The 15,201-nt window shown below is 50.3% G+C and overlaps 2 protein-coding genes and 1 long non-coding RNA gene across 4 annotated transcripts in view; 2 read left to right on the top strand and 1 right to left on the bottom strand.

Moving 5' to 3' along the window:
- The first annotated feature begins 326 nt into the window (after nt 1-326).
- The window catches only part of ECE2 (endothelin converting enzyme 2), a 32,290-nt gene continuing 17,415 nt past the window's right edge, over nt 327-15,201 (top strand). The window contains exons 1-3 of one of the 2 annotated variants that reach the window (XM_058730681.1): nt 327-566; nt 5,508-5,791; nt 6,299-6,774. In XM_058730681.1, coding sequence (XP_058586664.1) covers nt 371-566; nt 5,508-5,791; nt 6,299-6,586 — 768 coding nt within the window. In that variant the 5' untranslated portion in view covers nt 327-370 and the 3' untranslated portion in view covers nt 6,587-6,774. Of the gene's footprint in view, nt 567-5,507; nt 5,792-6,298; nt 6,775-15,201 lie in introns of those variants that run through there. The other variant, XM_058730682.1, reaches the window with a different exon arrangement.
- Nucleotides 7,255-9,749, bottom strand: CAMK2N2 (calcium/calmodulin dependent protein kinase II inhibitor 2). The gene is made up of 2 exons (XM_058730683.1): nt 9,179-9,749; nt 7,255-8,305 (listed from the first exon to the last, which is right to left on the bottom strand). Exons 1-2 carry the CDS (start codon nt 9,345-9,347, stop codon nt 8,235-8,237), a joined length of 240 nt encoding a protein of 79 aa, XP_058586666.1. The 5' UTR covers nt 9,348-9,749; the 3' UTR covers nt 7,255-8,234.
- LOC131512256 (uncharacterized) lies at nt 9,960-12,292 on the top strand. Its single transcript, XR_009262048.1, has 2 exons — nt 9,960-10,094; nt 10,386-12,292. It is a non-coding gene; the product is annotated as an uncharacterized LOC131512256 (long non-coding RNA).

The following is a 15,201-nucleotide window of genomic DNA, read 5'->3' on the forward strand; positions in this document are numbered from 1 at the left end:
GGATAGAAATGAATCTTTCATTAACTTTCAGACTTCTTAATTGAAGGAGCCGGACAAACTGAAATGAAAGAAGCCGTGATGAGCCGAGTGAGTCTGATACTAGTATGAGTTTGGCTCTCAGAAGTGAGGGCGCAGTGCAGTTGGAGGATTCAAGTTCTGAACCTTGTAATTTTTCCTACCCGGAGTATTCTTCAAAGAGCGCTTACTAGAGAACGGAAGTTCCACGTGTTTATGTTGAGCAACTGCAGGTGGTGGGCGGAGACACAAGGGCCACGCCCCCTGAAAGCTACAATCCTGATTGGCTACATAGGGGCGCCAAGCCAGTCTAGAGGTGTGGGCTGTGTGTCCTGGCGGTTCTGCAGCTGCAGGCATGGCCTCTCCAGGGGCCCCAGCACCCCCGCCCGAGATACCAGAGCAGAACTGCTGGTACCGTGAGGTCCAGTACTGGGACCAGCGCTACCGGAATGCGGCTGACTCTGCCCCTTACGAGTGGTTCGGGGACTTCTCCTCCTTCCGTGCACTCCTAGAGCCGGAGCTGCGGCCCGAAGACCGTATCCTCGTGCTAGGTGGGTAGTCCTGGTGCTGCGCAGCCGAGGTGGAACTGGCTGAACCCGTCCTGTCCCGGCCTGGCTCTGTCCGCTTTTCTCGAGTCTGTTTGTCCCCCTTGGAGGACACCCGAGTGGGAGCCAAGATCCAGTACCTTCAGAATCTCGGTAGTCTTTAGCCAGGGCGACGGGAGTCAAGAGATTCCTGGTTCAAGGGCCCCGTGGAGGAAGACAGTCTCTCTCTGAGTTTGGTAGGTGTCCTAGGACCCTGTCCCGGTCTCTCGAGAGGCAGCCTCGAGCACTCGAGAGCTCAGAGGACCTAATTCAAGTCCCAACGCTAGTTGGCTGTATGATTTAGGATAAGTTGTGAACTCGTTCTGAGCTTCAAATTCACTTCTAGAAATGGAACTGCGAGCTCAAGTCGGATAAGGCACGTTCAGGCACCTCGAGCACGATGCCTGGCGTTTATCTGTTAGGGCCAATGGGCACCAGAAGCCACTGTCATCTAGAGACTTTTCTTCATTCTCGAGCCCTAACTGAAAGTTGGTCCTAACCCCCAAGTGCAGTGAGGACGAGGACAGCGCCTTCTGAGGTCGGAGGGGAGATTGCAGCCAAGATTGGTGTGATTCTCCAACCACGAACGTTCAAATGCAGGGATTCAAGGTCGGGTTCTGAGAGGTCCAGCTGCACCCTCAGGGTTTTCTCCCACTGCCAGCCTTGGGGGTTCCAGTGAAGTTTGAGCAACGGGTTTCCTTCCAATTATAGTTTTTATTTTGGTATTTGTAAAAGTATGTTTATATTTATGTGAAATATTTCTTATATATGAGACATCTATAATACAGTATATGTGTAAGATATAAATAATCTGTGTTTGTATACCCTACTCAATTTGAGAAATAGAACATTCCTAGGACTAGAAAGGAAGTATAACTTAGTGCTTACGAACTTGGACCCTGGAGGTAGTTAACTCTTCGCTTATGTAGTCTTAACCGTGGAAATCATGGACAGAAGCATAGAATCTTAAGCTGTGGAATCATGGACAAACACCTAAATTTCTGCACCTTCATTTTCTCAGGCTTAAAAAAATGAGTACTTACTTATTGAGTTTTTAAGATAATTGAGTATGAAAGCTATCTAGAACAATACCTGGCAAAATAAAAGACCCCATGTATATTTAAGGTTTTCTGTGTGGTCCCCCAAACCCCTTTTCCCCAGAGGTAAAAATTCTCTTGAGTTGTGTGCTTTTAAACCATTGTATTTGTTTATAAATTTACCGTAGATCTACGTTTTTCAAGCTTTAGTGTCCATCAAAATCACCTGGAAAGCTGAACACACCCCCCCCCCCCCCGAGATTCTAATTCCGGGGATGGTCTCAGGTGGGTCTTGGGATTCTGTAGTTTCAGCATACCCACAGCTGATTCTCATGCTGGTGATTTGCAGAATAACACTGCCTTAATATCTGCTTGACTGGGAGGTTTCCTTTTCTTGGTAGAGGGGAGAAAAGTCTCAAAATCGTAGAGGAAAACTTTCTAGGCAAGATTCTCAAAATCTAAGAACAGGACCCACAACTTGGGAGTACCCTATGGAACATTCCACCTTGGCAAACATAAGTTGAGCACCTGGTAGGTGTTAGGGAATGTGCTGGGCCCTTTTTCACTTATTTAGTCATCGACGACCCATAGAAGTGAGTGATAATTACTAGAAGACTTACTCTAGGTTAGGGGTTGATAAACTTTTTCTGAAAATGGCCAAGTAGTAAATACCATAGGCTTTGTGGGCTATTTAGTTTCTGTCATAGCTACTCAGTACTGCCACAGACAATACATAAGTAAATGATACATAATAGCTGTATAGCAGTAAAACTTTATAAAAACAGGTGGCAAGCTAGATTTAGTGACCTTTGCTCTAGGTCATTGTCTCAAGTTGGGTTCTCTAGAAGCAAATCTAAGACTCATCTTAGGATTCATGTCCCAGTCATTTATTACGAATGTGCTTGAAGGAGAAATTGATAAGAGAGTGAGGGAAGAGGGAAGGGGGAAAGGCCAAGGAGGATTGGGATCATAAGGCAAAGTTTCCCTGAGAGTAGTTTCAGCCTAAAGTGTCAGAAACCCAAACTGTCAGAACACAGGCCAAGACCTAGAAACACTCCAAAGGGATCTAGTCCGAGCACTGACAGTGCCTACTACTGTCACGCAGCAAGTAAGTGGTGAAGTAAGAGAGCCATTGGACTCCAAAGCTTCTATTTCTCTTGCTGCACAGCACAGATGGGCATAGAGAGGCATCTAGAACTCTGTTCAAACTGATAAAAACATTGTGAATTACAACCTAAAGGTCCTACTGATACAGGCAAAGTTGGAATGTCATTACTGAAGGTGAGTAGACCTCTTGAGACAGTTTAGCATAGTGGTTTAATAGCTCTGGTTCTGTTGTGAGACAGTCCTGTATCCGGATTCTGGCTCAACCACTGATTGTGTGACCTTAGGATCAAGTTTGTTATCCACTTTGGGCAGCCTCATTTTCCCCATTGAGAACATGTAATGGTGATTATGGGTATCTTCTATCTGGAGCTACCTTGAAGATGACCTGAGATAATTCTTACAAAGTGCTTAGCATAGAACCCTATGTTTAATGACTGTTAGTTATAATTATTATTATTATTGAAAATGGGAGTCAGAAATTGTGAAAATTGTGTGTCTTCTACCCATGGCTAGAATATCTTCGTGGTGGATGCAGGCATATGGCTTTCCCAGCTTTGCCAGTGTCACACAACTCTGATTCTCCTTGCTTGACTCTGTGCTTATAGGAATCTTTTGATCATAATTCGGCTTCAGTTTATATTTTCTGTATAGAGAAAAGGGACTGACCAGGATTGACAGCCTTCTCAGTCCCTATGATGGTTATTTTTCCTATTATAAGTTAGTGAATTGGTATTTTGGCTTATACATCTGTCTCTTGGTGCTGGGATAGGGTCCGCATAGCTCTGGGCTCCCATGTGATGGGTTCTTGGATGTGGCGCATTTCTCCAGGGCTCTGCTTCCCTAAAGCCTCATCCAGGAAAGCAATGGCCTTCCCAAGACCCTTCTCTTAGTTGCTAGCCTCCAATCACTGAGGCAGCAGGACCAGGAATCGCTGCTTTGTAAGTATGATTTGGTTTGTGGTCAGGTTTTGTTCTCTCTTCATCCTTGGACGAATTTCTCTTGGAAGATGCCATTCTTGTACCATGGGGGACAAAGAAAGGAAATTTGGGTTCGTCCACAGTTGGGCAGAGCTCTATGGGCATATGAGGTCAGATGTGGGGTGGTGAAGAGTTTGTGGGTCAGAGAACCCAGTGGGAATTTAGCCTGAACTGACTTAGGGTCTCTTGTTCATCCACCCTCACCTCTGATTCCATGCAGTGTATCTCTCTGGGCTTGTAGTTCCAGTGTGGAAAAACACACACTGGGTTTTCCTAGGCAAAATAGTATTCTTCCTCAGCTATAGGGCCTGAGGAGGGACATAGGAAGGGGCAGCTGAGGACCAGCCAGCAGCCTCTCAGTGCCCTGTCCAGGTGCCAAACCCTACTAGATTAGGGCTATCCTAACAGCTGATCCTGTGATCCTCTTAGGGAGGCAAATGAGGATTAAAGGCAATCTAAGCCCAAGAGCTGTGGGTCAACCAGAACTGCCATCCAGCTCCATTTTCAGGCTGAGACTGACCACAAGAGGGCCTGGAAGAGGCCCACATACCTTCAAAGGAAGTCACACCTATGCTTTGGGTCCACATCCTGTCCTCTAACTTCTGTCCCACCTCTCACCATACTCTGCCCTCTGGGACTGCTTTCCAGGTACTTCCCACCAGAGTGTTAGGATTCTTCAAGACTCTGGTTGGTTATCACCTTCTCTGAAAGCCTCGGCTGACCCACCAGAGGTGGGGACAGGAGCCATCCTATGTGTTTTCGCACACTGTCCCTATTGAAACTCGCTTCGCATTATATGGCAGTTGCCTGAATACACATCTTTTCCTCCCACTAGAGCATGAGCTACCTGTTCATCTGCAGAACCCAATATGTAGTGCTCAATACATTAAGGAATTACAAGGAATCCACTGTGTGTCCCCACCGAGTTCCCCCACACTTGTTAATTCTGCCTGGGAAACCAAAGTAGGATACTAACCCCTAATGTGAAGTCTGATATCCTCAGACTGTGAGGGCTGATATCCTCAAAGGTTCTCTGAGAGGTTAGGGACTGGGATAATACTAACACTATCCAAATAATGTTATGGTTCCAATGATGCCAGTATTATCCCCATTCTGTCTATGAGGAAACTGAGACTCAGAGTTGAATGACTTGCCATGGCTGTGTGACCAGAGGTAGCAGAATCTAGATCTTTGAACTCTGAAGTTCAGAGCTTCAGAGCTCCTGCAGCTACTCTCCAGCTGTTTTAGGTTTGTTTGTTTTTTTTAATGTTTGTTTATATTTGAGAGAGACAGAGTGTGAGCCCAGGAGGAGAAGAGAGAGGGAGACACAGAATCTGAAGCGGGCTCCAGGCTCTGAGTTGTCAGCACAGAGCCCGATGCAGGGCTCGAACCCACTAACTGTGAGATCATGACCTAAGCCGAAGTTGGATGCTTAACCAACTGAGCCACCAAGGCACCCCTTAGTTTTTAAATACAGTGTATCACATCCTGCATGTAGGCTAGATATTGCTATCTTCATTTTTCTCAGTAGGAAATCCAAGTTCCTGGTATGTAAACAACTTACCCTAGTCTACACAGCCAGAAATGTTAGAGCCAGGATATGTGCCCAGTTCTGCATGACTATGACTCCAAAATTTGTGTTCTTTCTTATACCCTGCTGCTTCTCCCTCAGTATGGGAGGGTTTAGGCTGATAGAAGATGGGCCAAGAGTAGATGGATAATTTCAGGAGTGAGAACCAAATCTAACCCAGCCCTTTTGCCACCCATTCCATCCCTTCCTATCCTAGGCTGTGGGAACAGTGCCCTGAGCTATGAGCTGTCTCTTGGAGGCTTCCCTGATGTGACCAGTGTGGACTACTCATCAGTGGTGGTGGCTGCTATGCGGGCTCGCTATGCCCATGTGCCCAACCTGCGCTGGGAGACCATGGATGTGCGGGCCTTGGACTTCCCCAGTGGCTCCTTCGATGTGGTGCTTGAGAAGGGCACACTGGATGCCCTGTTAGCTGGAGAACGAGATCCCTGGACTGTGTCTTCTGAAGGTGTCCACACTGTGGACCAGGTGCTGAGTGAGGTGAGGGAGCCACAAGAAAGGGTAGACCAAGAGGTGGGGAGGAGGGACTGGGGTTTTGGGAGGTTGAAAGAACTCAGAAGTCAGAAGGAGATATAGTTTGGAATCGGTAATGGCTCACTTTTAGGACCATGGTTACTGGAAGGAAGGTTAAGCTGGGTAAAGATTATAGGGGCCTGGAGTGGCCAGGCTCACAGATGCTGATGGTTAGCTATTAAGCTGCCAATAGGGATGAGGTAACAGCCAGGTTCCAGATGGGTAACACAGACTAGGAGGGTGACAGGAAAGCAGTGCCCATGCACCTGACATCACTCCCATGCTCTTACCTGGGTAGAATATAGCCCTACCCCCATGAAGTGAGTAGGGGCAGAGAAGAAGGCTCACTCTTGCCATGGAGAGCCCTGAGCTATGGAACATAGGGTAGTACCTAGGAAGGCATCTGGGGCAATACTAACCTTTGAGAACTTGGAGATGGACTCGTCACCAGTGGCTTCTCTGTCTGCCTTGCAGGTGAGCCGGGTGTTGGTCCCTGGAGGCCGATTCATCTCATTGACCTCAGCTGCGCCCCACTTTCGGCTCAGACACTATGCCCAAGCCCAATATGGCTGGTCCCTGAAGCATGCAACCTATGGCAGTGGCTTCCACTTCCATCTTTACCTCATGCAGAAGGGTAAAGAACTCACTGTAGCCCAACTTGCCCTTGGGACTGAGATCCTCTCACCCGCTAGACCTCCCACCTCACCCTGCTTCCTCCAGGACTCGGATCACGAGGACTTCCTCAGTGCCATTCACCTATGAGGCCAGAGGCATGTCCTCCAGTCCTCCCTGCCTTTCTCCCCTGGGCTCTTCAAGTACTTGGAATTCCTGATTTAGGGCTTGGATTTAGGGTTGGATTCAAGGTGCTCACAATCCCAGAGGCACCATGCCTAAGATAGAGCTGATGGGAGCAACCCCACATGAAACAATACAGCCCAGGTTAAACTAGATCCCAAATCCAAGGTTTCTGGTTTCCTTCTTGGGTTCCTCAGATCTCTCCTGGATTCCCTAACTTCCTCCCCTACCCTACTGAACTACCAACGATTCATCCCCTGGGGCAAAGCTCAGCATAACTGCTCCACATGCCAGCCAGACTCAGAGACCTGCATCCCTGGGGCCTATTATTGACCCCCATTCAACCTGGATTTATCTACGGGAGGCTGCAGACTTTGAATCAAGATTGCTTTATGCTTCTGATCCCAGCTCCAGCCCAAGCTCTAGTGTCCTATCCTGCTTAGGTTGTATATTTATCAAAGGAAGCTACATTGTAAGATGTCCTCAAGCCAGATTGGCCTGCCTGTGTTTACTTGGCAACCCTCCCCTACCAGCAACATGCACCTGAGATTCCCAAGTTATCTGCCCCCTCCCCAAAAGGGATTGGAGCCATTTTGGCCTGGCTCCTGAGCAGACCAAAGCAGTGGCCACACACACACAGGGAGGTCTGTGTTTATTCACACACTCCTGGTACAGTGAGGATGGAGGAACATTTACAAAGGACACCCCTGGGGTGAAAACATCTCCAGGGCCACAGGTGTCATCCAAAGGTGCAGAGCAGTCCTCACTTGGGTTCCCAGGGGCAGGATGCAGGGGTCCAAGGTAAAATCAGACTTGGGCCCTTGAAAGGTGATACCTTGAGAGGAGGGGTCTGCCAGAGAGCCGCCTGGGGTCAGGCCTGGGCAGACTGGCCATGTGGTTGGTTACCATGTTAGGGCTTGTTCCATCTCAGACTCAACACCCATCCTATCTGCCAGGCGCAGAAGAGCGTGGCCGAGACTGGGGGAGGGAGGGCATGAACCATGAGGGGAGCCAGTAAACAAAGAGTCGGATATAAAAATACAAATGTGCTGAGGAAGTCCCTTAGAAAGAGGCTACGGCTGGGGTCACGCCAGACAGGGGTGGGAGAGAAGAGCAGCCTGGAGGGCTGGGCTCAGGTAGGTGGGAAGCTCATGCAAATACGCAGCCAAACATCCCTGGCTGCGCGCGCGCGCGCGCGCACGCGAATCGACCCCGGCCGGTAGCCGGCTCTGCGGACCTGACCGGCCGGAGAGGGGCGGGGCAGGGGAGTCGTGCGGGAGGGGGCGGGTCGGGGGGCGAGGGCCGCGGGTCTCTGTGTCCGTTCCGGTGTGCGGGGTGGGGCTGCGGCCCGAGGTTCTAAAGTGCATGAGCGCGGCGGCGGGCTCCAGGCCGGTCCGCGCCGCCGCTACCGCCGCCGCCGTGGTGCTGAAGCGGACAGCTCCGGAGTGCCAGGCGGCGGCGGCGGCAGCGACTCCAACCCGGAGGCGGCGCGGCCCTGCAGCCCCCGCCCGCGGGCGCTTGGGCCGGGGCGGGGGGCGCCGGCAGCCGCATAGCCGGCCCGCGCTCCTGGCCGCTGCGGGGCTGGGCCCGGAGCCCGCCGCCCGAGCCGGCGCGTCTACACTCCGGACGGCGGCTTCTCCCCCATCCCCTTCAGCACGTCGTCTATCCGGTCATCCTCGATCACCACTGCGCAGGGAGAAAGCGCGTCAGCCGCGCGGCCTCGGGGGGCGGCGGCGAGAATGGGCCCCGTGTCCTCGCGCCCCGCTCAGCTACTTCCCGTGGCCCAGCGACGCCCCTCGGACGCCCGTGCCACTGTGCCCTCCCCATCCGAATTCTCCTGTCGACTCGACCCACCGCCGAGCCCAGTCCCCTTAGACCCTCTTCCCCTCCCGATGCAGGAACGCCCCCTCTTCCAACCAGTTGTTCTACCTCCCGGTCCAAATCCTCCCGCCGCCTGAGCTCTCCTCCATCCGAGCTGATCTTCCTTTTGCTAGTGGGAGCCCCCTCTTCAACAGACCCTCTTCTCAAACAGAATTTTCGCCTGGTTCAACCCTCTCCTCACCCTAACCCTCTCGCCGCTTGAAGCCCTCTTAAGATCCTGGCACCAACAGAGCCCCCTCCCCATGCAAACAACGAGGACAACCGAATCCCCAGCCCCGCTGTCCTTTCTCCAATCGGACGTCCCTTCGCACCCGAAGGTTCTTCAGTAGCATCCACCAATTCAGCGTTTGATCCTGAAGAAACGGCCCGTAGCCCCACGTTCCCACTTCAGGCAGCCCCAAATGCCCCGGCCGGCCCCTCCCCCTCGCCCGGGTGTCAGGACTCTACTTCCAGAGGTGGAGAGCATCGAATCCGGGGCACTGCGTTCCCGGGAGAGGGGAAGAGAGGGACACAAGACTGCAGCGGGGGCACCACCCCCCCCCCCAAACCCTGGCCGGCCAGCGGCTGGCTGCGCTGGTCTGCGGCAAGAGCTGCGGGCGCTTGGCGGGGAACCGCAGCCGGGGGGCGCCGGCGAAGGGTTTCTGGGTCAAGCGGCGACTCCGGGCCCCGGCCGCATACCTCTCTTGGCTCGGCCGATTTGGCCCAGCTTGGGGGGTCGCTTGGCTTGATTGCCCGCGAAGAAGGAGTTGGTGTCCTGCAGGCGGCAGCTGAACGAGAGGTCGGAGCCCTCGGGGTCGGCGGCGAAGCGGCCCATCTTGTCCTCACTGTAGGGCAGGATCTCGGACATGGCGGGCGCGGGGCGGGCGCGGGGCGGGCGCGGGACTGCAGCGGGGCGCGGGCGGCGGGCTAGCTGCCGGACCGGCCCTAGCTCAGCAGGGTAGCCGGCGGAAGGATGAAGTCATGCAGCATCCGGGGCTGCGGAGCCAAGCGGGGCCTCCTCCCCCGCGCCTCCGCCTCCCGGGCCGCTGGGCAGGCGGCGGCGGCGGCGGCGGAGGTGGTGACGGGGACCGGGCGGGGGCGGGGGGCGGGGGTGGCGGCGGCGGCAAGAGCGGAATGACGATGAGCGCCCGACTGCCGCAGAGCGCGGCAGGCGGGGCGCGGTGGAGGTGGGGCGGGCACCGGCCAGGGGAGAGAGGCGGGGCGGGAGCGACAGGAGCGCGCCCAGCACTCAAACGAGGGCAGGGAGTGTTAGTGGGAGGGTCCTGCACAATGGCGGGAGTGGCGGCTGGGCGAATCCTACAGGCCAACGGGTGCAGGATCTGGTCGGGAGAGGCGGGTCTGGGGAGGGGAGGGGGGCGGGAGGGAGCCCAGAAACCGAGGAGAGGGAGGAGGGTCTGGTAAGGAGCCTAGGGAGGCGAGCAAGGGGGACTGGGAATTGGCGGGCAGGTCCGGGCCAGAAGCCTGGAGCCTGGGCGGCATCTGAAAGAGGGGACCTGGGAAACGCGCTGGCGGCGGGAGAGGGAGGGAGGATCCCGTACTGGTTAGTGCTGGACTGTGAGAATCCCGCGGATTCGGGAATAGCTCAAGCGGGCGGGTGAGTGCTGTCACCGCCGTTGGCGCGTTCGTGTCGGGTTGGTCTTTAGGTCTTAAACTGTTTATCTGGAGTGCTTTTCTGCCCTGCTGTGTCTCTCTCTGCCTATCTATATGTCCCTCTATCTCTCTGTGTCTGTATCTGTCTCTGCGCCCCGTATCGCTTTGTGTCGTGGTCTCTGTCTATGTCTGTCTCGTAAGTGTCTCTGCCTTTCGTATGTCTCCATGCTTGGCCCCTGTACCTACGTGCCACTGTTGCCTCTCCTGAGTCTCTGTGTATTTCGGTCTCTTCTAGGAGGAATCTCGCTACTGGGCCGACGGGCGCTCACCAGGGTAGACCCTCAACCCTGCTGCTGAAGCCGAAACTCGGGCTCAAAGCGCCTGCCGCGCCACGCAGATCTGCTGGCTCTGGAGGCTAGGGCTGCGCGTGCTGTGTAGGAGGAAATGAATGGCGGCCACGCGGGGGGCGCCCTGGCTGCAGGTGACGCGGGGAAGCCCGGAGCGCCTGAGGACGCGGCGCCAGTCTGTGGGTATCCGGAGGCAGATGGGGAGGGACAGAGGGTACGCCTGCCGTCGTTGCGGGGAATCACGTGGCAGTTCTCGCTGCACCGACGCGAAGGCCCCCCTCTACTCTCCCTTACCCCCAGCTGGCCGTCAGCGGCAGCGTCACCTGCTTGCTAGCGCGCAGGGGCTCTGGCGCAATCATTGGCCTTGGAGGGGCGGGGAGGTCCCACACTCGGCGAAGGTGACGACAGCAATGATCTGGGTAATAATCATCCTGTACATTCTGTCCATACCCGGGGCGGAGGGGTCTCCACTGTCTCCGAAGCGCTTTACCTCCTTCCCTTCAAATCACACAGTTAGTGAAGCTGCCTGGTGCTGGGTCTCCTTCCTCCCACAGCTTCTCACCAAGAGCTACTCCTAGGGATGCAGAGGCTAATGCAATGTTGGCTGCACTCAAGGACCAAGATTGGGGGAGGGAGTAGTCCCAGAGAATACCTCTGTGCAAGATTCACTCAAGGCCCCAGACCTGGAGTCTCATCCCTATCAAGTCCTCCTCAGCTGTATCCTGCTCTCTGGGATGAAAGCCAAAGCTGGAGGTGGAGGCCCAGCTGAATGAAAGGAGCCCTGAGACCTGGAATGACAAGACACTGGAGCTCAGGGTCACTAGGAGACAGTCCAGAAAATTCTACCCTCATTGGAAGTTGTCTAGCAATGGGTTCCAATCCTGGCCCTGCCACTTTCTGTGTGACCTTGAACTTAAGGCTTTATAATTATAGTTAAAAAAAAAATACATTCATAGGAGTTGTTGTTTTCAAAACATAATAGATCATTAACACTGAATATGAAAAACAAAGTTCTTTCAATTATTTTAATCTAAAAAAAAATACATTCATTTTGGGGCACCTGGATGGCTCAGTTGGTGGAGTTACGCGACTCTTGATCTTGGGGTTGTAGGTTAGAGCCCCACTTTGGGTGTAGAGATTACTTAAAAATAAAATCTGAAAAAAATGTATTCACTGTACCATTAACATTTCAGGAAAACACAAAGTTACGTGAAAACTTTAATATATATCCTTCTAAGCTTTTCCTCATGTGTTTGCATACTATGCATATCTCTCTGAGCCTCCATGTTCCAGTTTGAAGCATTAGAGATGATAGAACCTACATTAAGGACAGTTTTGTAGATGAAATCGTTGTCCTTATGTGAGGTGGGTTGTCTCAGGAGGTAATGAGCCTCCCTTCACCAAAAGTGCTAAAGGGACCATAAGAGTTCTTGCTAAGGATGAGATGAGAATGCTTTTGGGGAATTGAAATTATTCTCTTGTCTATCCCCAGAATGAAAAGATTGGAGGAATAACAATTTACCTTGGAATTCATTTGGTTAGCTCCTTCTTAAATAATCTTATTCCAGTTCCTTCTGTGTGTGCCAGGTCATGATTAAAGCAAAAGACCTAGGTGCAAAATCAGAATGATACTGCATTATATAAGCTACAGTTATGTTATAAAAATGTTGGGGGTATCATTTAATTTTTTTAATGTTTATTTATTTATGAGAGAGAGAGAGACAGAGCACAAGAAGGGGAGGGGCAGGGAGAGGGAGACAGAGAATCCAAAGCAGACTCCAGGCTCTGAGCTGTCAGCACAGAGCCAGACGTGGGGCTTGAACTCACAAACCATGAGATATGACCTGAGCTGAAGTCAGACACTTAACCGACTGAGCCACCCAGGTGGATGGGGGAGGAGGGGGCCTTTAAATTGTGATCCTCTACTGAAAATTCTAAAGTTTTGCATCCCTACCCATGAGATGAAAATTCGTTTTCACAGCTAATATGAAATTAAGTTTGTTTACACTTTTGTGACAGTGCATTGAATTTCTCAACTGCGAGTCCCTCAAAGCCTAGTGGACTTGATCCATATGCTCTAAACAGAATACTATGCTTTTTGTCAATTGTGTAATAATGCCACTTTTATTAAGGGGAAACTTTAGGCCTATGTAGCAGGTTGAATAGGAAGCCCCCTAAAATTCCTGTCCACCTGGAGCCTCAGAGTATAAACTTCAATTTGGAAATAAGGTCTTTGCAGATGTAATTAATTAAACTAAGATGAGGTCGTACTGGATTAGGGTAGGCCCTAAATCCAATCACTGCTGTTTTTATAAGAGGATAGATGCACAAAGGCACATACACACAGGGGAAAAGGTTATGTGAGGAAGGGGAGCCAAGCCGAGGAACACTAGGGATTGCTGGGAGCCAGGTGAAGCTGGAAGAGGCAAGAAAGGGTTCCTTCCAGAGCCTTCCCAGGGAGTATGGTCCTGCCATGACTTTGATTTTGGATTTTTCACCTCCAGAACTGTGAAACAGTAAGTTTCTGTTGTTTTGAGCCACTCAGTTTGTGGTACTTTGTTACAGCAATGCTAGGAAACAAATACAACCTGTTACAAATATGTTTGGGTCATCTTTTTACATCTCTCATGACTATGTTTCTCCTTTCTTAAACTCTCTCTGGGGGCCCTTTGCTCCCAGCCTGTCAAAGGAAGTCCATACCATGAGGGTATTTCTGGGACTCATTCTATTTAGAAGAAACTGATTAAGTCGCAAAAAGGAATAAGGCAGATCTGTGTAGATTGACATGATAAGATCTCCAAAGCCGGCCAAATGTCACCAAATAATGAGGGTAGAGTATAATTTCATGTATGGGGAAAAAGCATACACACACATATATGCATACCCACACATACACACAGTGTGTCTAGGTATGTAATTGCATATAGAAGAAAGATATGGAAGGATACATACTAAACTACTAATAATGGTTTTCTCTGAGGATGTTACTGGGATCCTGGCAGATGGAATTTCATCTTTTTATTCTACTTCTGGAGTATATTACTTTTGCAAGAAAAAGTGTTTGATGATTTTTTTTAAATTTTTTTAACGTTTATTTATTTTTGAGACAGAGAGAGACAGAGCATGAATGGGGGAAGGGCAGAGAGAGAGGGAGACACAGAATCGGAAGCAGGCTCCAGGCTCTGAGCAATCAGCCCAGAGCCTGACGCGGGGCTCGAACTCGCGGACCGCGAGATGGTGACCTAAGCTGAAGTCAGACGCTTAACCGACTGAGCCACCCAGGCGCCCCTGATGATTTTTTTTTTAAGGTTTAAAACTAATGATATAGTCCATTTACCAAACACCACACTCTGGTTCCAGACAAATCACTTGACTTAGAAGAAAGAATAATAGTTAAAAGAGCATGGAGTTTAGAATGAAATCAAGGATCTGCCTTCTACCTGATGTGTGACTTTGGGTATGTTAGTAAGCTTTCCTGTGTCTTAGGTTCCTCATCTGTAAAATAGGGACAATGATACTGCTAGACTATATCTTATTGGGTCATTGTGAAGATTAAATTAACATATGTGAAGTGCTTAGGTAAGTGCAGGACAGTAGAATTGTTAACTCTATACAGAAAAGCATAAGGAAGAAGTTAAAAGTAATCTCATCATTAGATATATTACCATTTTGTTGCTGTCCTTCCAATCTCTTTTTTAAAATCTGTGCTTTTTAGGGGTGCCTAGGTGGCCCAGTCAATTAAACGACTGAGTTGATTTTGGCTCAGGTCAGGATCTCATGGTTCAGTTGGTGAGATCAAGACCTGCTCAGGCTCTGTGCTGACAGCTCAGAGCCTGCTTGGGATTTTTTCTCTGCCCCTCGCCACTTGTGCTTGAGCACACGCTCTCTCTCTCTTTCTCTCCCAAAATAAATAAACAAAATAAATAAAATCTGTGCTTTATACTTTTTTGCTTCACAAAAATAAGATTTTGTAACCCTTTTACTCCCCCACTTAATCCTATATGGAGAACATTTCCCTATAGCATTAACTCTTCCTTTCAGTCATTTATAAATGTTGCATTGTTATCCCATTGTATGGATGTTTGATTTATTTGAGAAGACCTTTAATTTTTTTTTGTCCTCTACTCTTCTTGTTTGTTTTTGTTGTTATTACAGACAGTCCTGTGATGAACAAACGTTGTAGGAAAAAAATGATTCCAATATTTTGTAGCTCCTCCAATCAAATAGTAAATTCTGTTTCTCTCTTCCTAAATCTGGGCTTGACCATCTGACTTGCTTTGCTGTGTAGGGACATTAGCAAATGTGGGATAGGCAGAGGCTTGAAAACTGTTTATATACTGAGGCTTGCCCCATTTTTTGTTGCTAGGAATCCTGATACCACCGTATGAACGAGCCTGGGTTTTCCTCCTGGAGAAGGAGACACCATACAGAGACAGGGTCCAGTCATCCCGACTGAGGCCCAAACATGTCAGTGAGGTCATTCAGCTAGGCCCTCCAGCTCTTACTGAGCTGAACCAGAACTGAACAACCACCCAGTCAACCTGCAAGAATATAAGAAATAATACATGTTTGCTATTTTGATCCACAAAGTTTGGAGAGGGTTGTTATGCAGCAAAAGCTAGTTGATACAAACATCCTATGGATAATGATTATTTTCTGGAACAATTTCCCAGAATAAGACTTTCTGGTTCAAAGGGTATATACACTTACATCTTTTGATTCACATTGCCAAAAAGTTTTATCAATTTATAAGCCACCAGCAAT

This window comes from Neofelis nebulosa, chromosome 5 (genome assembly GCF_028018385.1).
Source record: "Neofelis nebulosa isolate mNeoNeb1 chromosome 5, mNeoNeb1.pri, whole genome shotgun sequence".
NCBI lineage: Eukaryota > Metazoa > Chordata > Mammalia > Carnivora > Felidae > Neofelis > Neofelis nebulosa.